The 7,344-nt window shown below is 41.3% G+C and overlaps 1 protein-coding gene across 1 annotated transcript in view; it reads right to left on the bottom strand.

Annotated features, from left to right (window-relative positions):
* Nucleotides 1–835: 835 nt before the first annotated feature.
* Nucleotides 836–7,344, bottom strand: part of CCDC67 (coiled-coil domain containing 67) — a 99,470-nt gene continuing 92,961 nt past the window's right edge. The window contains exon 13 of the mRNA XM_008586992.1: nt 836–1,736. Coding sequence (XP_008585214.1) covers nt 1,560–1,736 — 177 coding nt within the window. The 3' untranslated portion in view covers nt 836–1,559. The remainder of the gene's footprint in view (nt 1,737–7,344) is intronic.

Genomic DNA, 7,344 nt, shown 5'->3' with positions numbered 1-7,344 from the left:
GAAGTCAGACGAGCTGGAGTCAGGAATGAGAAGGCCAGGGAATTCCTTCCTGGCTCCTCCAGGGAGAAGGATACTAGCTTTGCTGACTTCACAGGCTTGTTTTGAGTTTAAATGAATAATGCTATATGAAGGTGCTATGGACTGAATGTTTCAGTGCCCCCAAAATTCTTATGTTGGAATCCTAACCTTCAATGTAATGGTATCAGGAGGTCAGGCCTTTAAGATGTGGTTAGGTCATGAGGGTAGAACCCTCATGGAAGGTATTAGTACCCCATTCACAAAGACAAGAGAGAGAGGATTTTTATCTCTGCTGTGTGAGCACGGCAAGAAGGTGGCTGTCCACAGCCAGGAAATTGGGCCCTCACCAGATACCAGATCAGCTGGCACCTTGATCTTGGACTTCCCAGCCTTGAGAACTATGAGAAATAAATGTCTCTTGTTTAAGCCACCCAGTCTATGGTATTTTCGTTATAGCAACCCAAACTAAAACAGAGGCTTTTTGCAGACACCAAGAACTATACAAATACACATGGACATGTCACCTAAAGTGAACAATGCTCTTCATTTTTCACACAAAAATGACATTTATTAGCCAAAGGCACTGACATCTTTCAGTAGGTTGAGATTGTTTCTTCAAAGAGAAACAGAAAACTATAAACTTACTGTGAGTTTTTCATAATCTCTCTTTCTCTCTATAGATAGATATATAGATCTCATTTTAAAGAAAGAACAGAATATTGGATCTTCATTCTTGTATATTTGTAACTTGAATTTTATTGCTCATTACTATGCTATTACTGTTCTATACAGATTTGGCATTTATAGTTTAAGTCCATTGAATTCTGCATTCCGTTATTGTATTAAAAACAGAGGTGATTACAAAGGAGAATGTAGCAACAACAATGCTTTATGTTTTCTTTACCTTGTTCATGATCGTGAAGTAATTAGTATTAACAGGAAAGCATTAATCTTCGGCACATGTACTTTAAGTGTGCAAATTGCACATACCATGTCCTTCATTGTTTTCATTACAAAGGTGAGTGTAAAATACAGTAAAGCTATATTTTTTTTTCTGTAAAAGAAATCTTAGGATGTTTACATTGCTCAAAATACTTAGCTGTTTTTCTTTTAAAAAAATTCTTGAGTTTTCAAATCTAGTACAACTGAGCTGCACTTTATTCGTTTATATTTGGAGTACAGTACTTCCCTTTCCCTCATTTTGTGTTGTTTCAAAGGAAATGTATTTGTAGGATACATGATTCAAATGGGAGGAAAAAACTGCATGTTTAATTCCAAAATATTCCTTACACTGAAAAAAGAAATTTCTTTTGGAGTAGTCATGTTTATTTTATAGTAACTCTACATCAGAACAATTTAGTATGTTAATGTAGAAATATAAACAGCTTTATCAAACAAAATACTATTTTCTAGCTGCCTTACAGAAATTATTTACTCAAAAACTAGAACAAAGTTTCTCAGTTTCATCAATCAGCTTTGTAAATATTTTACCAGAGCTTTTTTTCTTGGGGTGGGGGAAGCAAATAAAAAAGTTTAAAAGCTCATATGTGTCTATTTTGTTTTAGCTTGGTGTATTTATTAAGAGTAAACTCTGTATGTCTTTGCAGTTCATCAATATGCGTATTTAGAAGTTTTTCAAGTTCTTTTGCTCGCTTCTCTTCTTCCATTAGGAAATGCTGTGCAGCCAAAGAAGCTGGGAAGGATATATCTGGGGGAGACTAAAGAGAGAAGGAAAGAACAGTGAGATGAGGAATGCAGAGCCTTTTTTAATCTTCATATTTTCAGGCACACTTCATCCCTGACATGTTGTCAGGCAGTGCAGCTCTTAATAAAAGCATACACCGTGAGCTGAACTCCCTCACCAGTGTAGTGCAGTCACTGCTAGTAACGTCCTCAAGGAACTAAGACATCACAGCACCATTACATTAAAAAGCCCTAGAAATGAATATCATAGTGTCCAACTGCAAATGTGGGGACAATGTAATCACCATGGAACCTACCTAAAACATGCTCCACTAATTTGCAAAGCTAATGATTCCCATCTGAAAATAGGCAGCTCCAAAAAGCTTCAGTGAAGATTACAGTAGTGGGCAAAGAAGGCTTATATAGAAAAAAAAAATTTAAGGATTGGCTTAGCAAGGGGGCTAATTGATGCTTGGAGTTAGCAGGTAAGGAGGGCTGGCTGCATCACGTATCTCAGGAGTGGAAGTGGCTCCTTAGTTGGGAGGGCCTTAATGCTGCCATGTATCTTATTTGTCCTATCATAACTCAGAAAGTCTCAGTGATGGGTGCCCGAATTCCACCCTTCACGGTGGTATGGAAATGCTATTTAACTGTTTGCAACCTGTTTAATGCTTATTTGGGGAAAAAAAATCTGTGGCTAAAGAATAAAGAAGAGTATTATGTAATTTTACAGTCCTTCATTTTAAAAGCCCACAAACAATTTTAATTTTTAAAAGTATTTGAAGGGTAAACAATCTGTATACAAGTGAACCTTGTAATAGGGAGATTTAGTTCACCAGTCTGGCCCCTGCCAAGACTAGGGATCATGGCAGATGATAGTGGAATACTGCAAATTTATCCAACTAGTAGCCCTCACTGTAGCTGCTGTGCCAGATACGGTATCTTCACTAGAGTAGAATACCACAGCCTTGGGTACATGGTATCCTACTGTTGATCTGGCAAATGCATTCTTTCTAATACCCAATAAAAAGGATGAGAAGCAGTTAGCATTCCCATGGATGGACAACAGTATACATCCATGGTCCTGCCCCAACATTATGTTAATGATGCTGTCATAATAAATTCTGAAGGGACCTGGACCATCTAGATATTCCAAAGACTATTACATAGGAAGTCATAAGTTAACATTAGCATCATGTTAATAAGACCTGATGAGCAGAAGTGGTAAGTGTGTCAAAGGCTTGGAAAGATGCATGTACGGCAGAGGTTAAAAGATAAATCCCACAAAAGATTCAGGGGCTTGACGCATTGCTTTTAGGTGTCCAGTGCTATGGGGCATGTTAGGACATCCTAAGTAAAGCAAAAATGAATGTACCTTGAAAATATTCCACCCTTGGGCAGAATAATCTGACCCACTTATTGGGTGACATAGAAGTCTGTTTTTGTTTTGTCTTGTTTTGTTTCAGCAATCCCAGAACAAGAAAGGACTCTGTAGTAGGTTCAAGATAGGGTGCAAACACTCCTGTTACTTGGGTCAAATGACTTAGCAGATCCTATAGTAGAAGAATCTCTGGTAGAGAAAATGCCTTGTGGAGTCAGTTATAAGTTTCAGGGGGAAAGTTGTGTTGCAGACGCTTAAGATTCTGGAGCAAGGCCATACCATCTCTTAGCAGACACCTGTAAACTACAAGAATTAGCAAAACAGTTCCCGTCATGCTTTTGAGTCCTGGTTGAGATGGGACATCTAGCAGTTGGATAGGATGACTTGATACAGCCCCTCGGCTTAGCTATCCCAGTGGAAATTATGCATGGGCTCAATAGCACGTCTCCCTTTCACCAGGGGTAATCTTACTACTGTTGCTGTTGAATGTCTGACCTGCCTGCAATGGGAACCAAAGTTGAGCTCCTGATGTTGCCCCATCCCTCAAGGAGACCAACCAACCTCTAGGTGGCAAAAAAGGGCAATGTTTTATCCTTACCAGAACTGACACTCGTTTTTTAGTTTTGCCTTTCCCATCTGCAGTGTATTGGCCAGCACCACTATCTGAGGCCTCACAGAATGAATGATCTGCTGACATGGGACCCTGCTTAATAGTGAACCTACTTTACAGCAGAAGAGTATGGCGGATGGGGCGGGGCGTGACCATGGTATCCATTGGTCCTAACCACATGCAGCATTAGCCAGAGGGTGCTAGCATGACAATGATCTGCTGACATGGGACCCTGCTTAATAGTGAACCTACTTTACAGCAGAAGAGTATGGCGGATGGGGCGGGGCATGACCATGGTATCCATTGGTCCTAACCACATGCAGCATTAGCCAGAGGGTGCTAGCATGACAGAGCTTGGGGATGACCTTTTAAAGGCACAGCTGAGGCAACAGATTGGAGATTATATCTTGTAAGGATGGGGTTCCATTCCTCAGGATGTGGTATAGACTTTAAACCAATGGCTGTTATATGGTGCTGTGTCCCTAACAGGTAGGATGCATAAATATGGGAAGAAAGGGATGGAAGTAGGAATGACTCCACTCTCTATCAGTTTCCACAGACCCACCTGGAAAATTTGTGCTTTCTGTCTCTGTACCTGTAAGCTCTGTTGGTCTATGGGTCCCAGGTCTTAGAGGGGGAATATTTCTACCAGGTGACCTCTACGAATCCCATTAAGCTTAAAGCTTTGGCTGCCACGTGGGCACTTTGGACTCCTCATGCCAAAAGATCAGAATCTTGAAGAAGCTAGGGCTGAATGGAATGAACCATGTGGAAGAAGGTAGATCTGTATGGTGGAAGAAGTGGACTGTGGTGGATGATGTTGGTTCCCTTCTGGATCCCCTTTACCAGGCTGGTGCATCTGTTTTCCAGCTGTGGGTATTGGCTGCTAACAGCTCACAGCTGGCTTCCTGGAGAACTACCTGTGGTTAAACTGGAGTCTCATGCCTCATCTGGGAAGTTGCAGTCCCCCCTCTGCTCATTCCCTTCCCTCACAGGTAGGATGCATAAATATGGGAAGAAAGGGATGGAAGTAGGAATGACTCCACTCTCTATCAGTTTCCACAGACCCACCTGGAAAATTTGTGCTTTCTGTCTCTGTACCTGTAAGCTCTGTTGGTCTATGGGTCCCAGGACTTAGAGGGGGAATATTTCTACCACGTGACCTCTACGAATCCCATTAAGCTTAAAGCTTTGGCTGCCACGTGGGCACTTTGGACTCCTCATGCCAAAAGATCAGAGGCACAGAATGGAGTTAACTATACTGGTAGAGGTAACTTTCCCTAATCATCATGAAGAAGTAAGAATGCTGCTACATAATAGAGGCAGTGAGGGATATGTCTGGTACTCAGATGATCCACTGGGGTATCTTTTGGTAATTTCATGCCCAGTTTTAACTGTAAATGACAAGTACAGAAACCACATCCTGATAAGGGCATGGTAACCAGGGGTTCACTCCACAAGACAAGCCACTTGTACCAACAGAAGTGCTGGGTGAAGGAGAGAGGAATCTAGAATGGGTGAGATGATAAGTATCAGTTACGGCCTTGGGACCAATTACAGTGTCAGAGGCTGTAGTTTGTCACACTAACCCTCATCTTATTAGTTTTCCCAGAAACTAAGAGCAGCCAGAATCTTGAAGAAGCTAGGGCTGAATGGAATGAACCATGTGGAAGAAGGTAGATCTGTATGGTGGAAGAAGTGGACTGTGGTGGATGATGTTGGTTCCCTTCTGGATCCCCTTTACCAGGCTGGTGCATCTGTTTTCCAGCTGTGGGTATTGGCTGCTAACAGCTCACAGCTGGCTTCCTGGAGAACTACCTGTGGTTAAACTGGAGTCTCATGCCTCATCTGGGAAGTTGCAGTCCCCCCTCTGCTCATTCCCTTCCCTCCGTGTGGCAATGACTGATAAAGAGACACAAAACACCAGACTTCTTGCCTGCAGGGGGAACCAAGTTGTGGTGCCATTCATGCTTCAAGCTCCCTTGGGGACCAGGCTAAAGTAATCTCTAGCTGAGACAACATCCTCTCTTAGCTTTCTTCTCCTCCCCTAGCCTTCCCTTTACTCTTCTTCTGAAAATTCTCCCTCAATAAATCACTTTCACAAGAATCTCCAGCTCAAGTTCCAGGAAACTTGACCGCAGACAGATGACTTCCTAGACTCTGGCTTGAGTGGCTGGGTGGAACTGATGCCATTTATTGGGAAAGGAAAAAACAAAAAAACAAAAAAACAGTAAAGGAAGCCAACTAAGGGTAAGATCTTATTTATTTCTGATTCTCCAGGTTCTGGCATAGATTCTGGGCTAAAGTGTGTTTTCAATAAAATTTGAGTTAGTACATGAATGAGGAAAATGCAGTTGGTTTTGCATAACACTGAGATTGAGGTGACTTGGGACTCAAGACTGTCAAGCAGACTGTGGGATATATCAGTTCAGGTCTCAGAACATACCTCTAGACCATAGATATCAATTTGGAAGTTACAGATAATAAATAAAGCCACAAGATTGATTGAAATTATCCAAGATATGCAAATAAAAAGAAAAAGAAGTTAAAAAATGGAGCCCAGGGGATTACTTCACTTTAGGCACCACTTCCATGGTCATGTTCTTGACATTGTTTTCAGTGACGACTGCATTATTTACTAAGCAAGGTTTGAAGCAGCCTACCTATTATCCTTTCACCTTAGTCTTGTACTCCCAGTCCAGCCCTTCTTTGACCTCATTTAGACTCTTTTCTTTTCACTATTCATTATCTTTCTCATATCCTCCTTTCTCTTCTAACTCTGATTATATTCTATATCCATCATTGTAATCGTTCATCAACTTTGCCCTCCTAGTATCCTCTCTCTATCCTAGTTACCTGATAAAACTCAGTCCCAATTAAACTGACCTGTCTGCCAGGATCATACTGCACCTGAGTGCTGAATGCTGGGACAGATAGGTTGGTGGGGGAGGAGACTACACTGCTGCATGGACTAGTTTCACTTTAAATTCATGACCACAAATGCCAAATGGTTAGTTAACACTGCCTGGCGATTCTGCTGCACTTCTCTAGTATGTTCTTTCTCTCACTCATTATTTTGTGACCTGGCCTCCTCCTGGGGCGGGAGGGGGAGCTCCCTCATCTTTCCATGCTCATTTGCATCTGAAGCCATATTTTACTATTTCAGAGTCTCATCCTTTTGTTTCAGAGACTCATCCTTCCACCTGTTCTATGGATCCTATTCCTTCTTATCTTGTCAATGCCTTTGCTTCTGAAAATGAACCACATTGCTCCTTAAGCCCACTCCCTTCACTGTCAAACTTTCCTCTTCTCCTTGAAGACTCCCATTGGGCCACTAAATGTTATGACCCACGGCTTTATCTAGGGATAATTTCTTCTTTATACTCTTTAAGTATTCTCATCCAGTCCCATAGACATAACTACTAGCCATATGTTGATTATTCTCATATTTATATTTCCAGCTCTCATCTCTCTCTTGAATAGGATTTACATATCCTATTTAATATCTACGTTTGTGCCTAATAAATATTTTAAACTTAAATGTCCAACCTAGAAATCATAATTTCTCCTCTAACCTAATCTTCTCATGTTAGAAAGTGGTACTATTATCTACCCAGTGCTCTGGCTGAAATTCTGACTCATCTTTGGTCCC

Source organism: Galeopterus variegatus, unplaced genomic scaffold (assembly GCF_000696425.1).
Source record: "Galeopterus variegatus unplaced genomic scaffold, G_variegatus-3.0.2 Scaffold4205, whole genome shotgun sequence".
Classification (NCBI taxonomy): domain Eukaryota; kingdom Metazoa; phylum Chordata; class Mammalia; order Dermoptera; family Cynocephalidae; genus Galeopterus; species Galeopterus variegatus.
The sequence above is the reverse complement of the archived record's forward strand: the minus strand, read 5'-3'. Positions and strand labels throughout refer to the sequence as shown.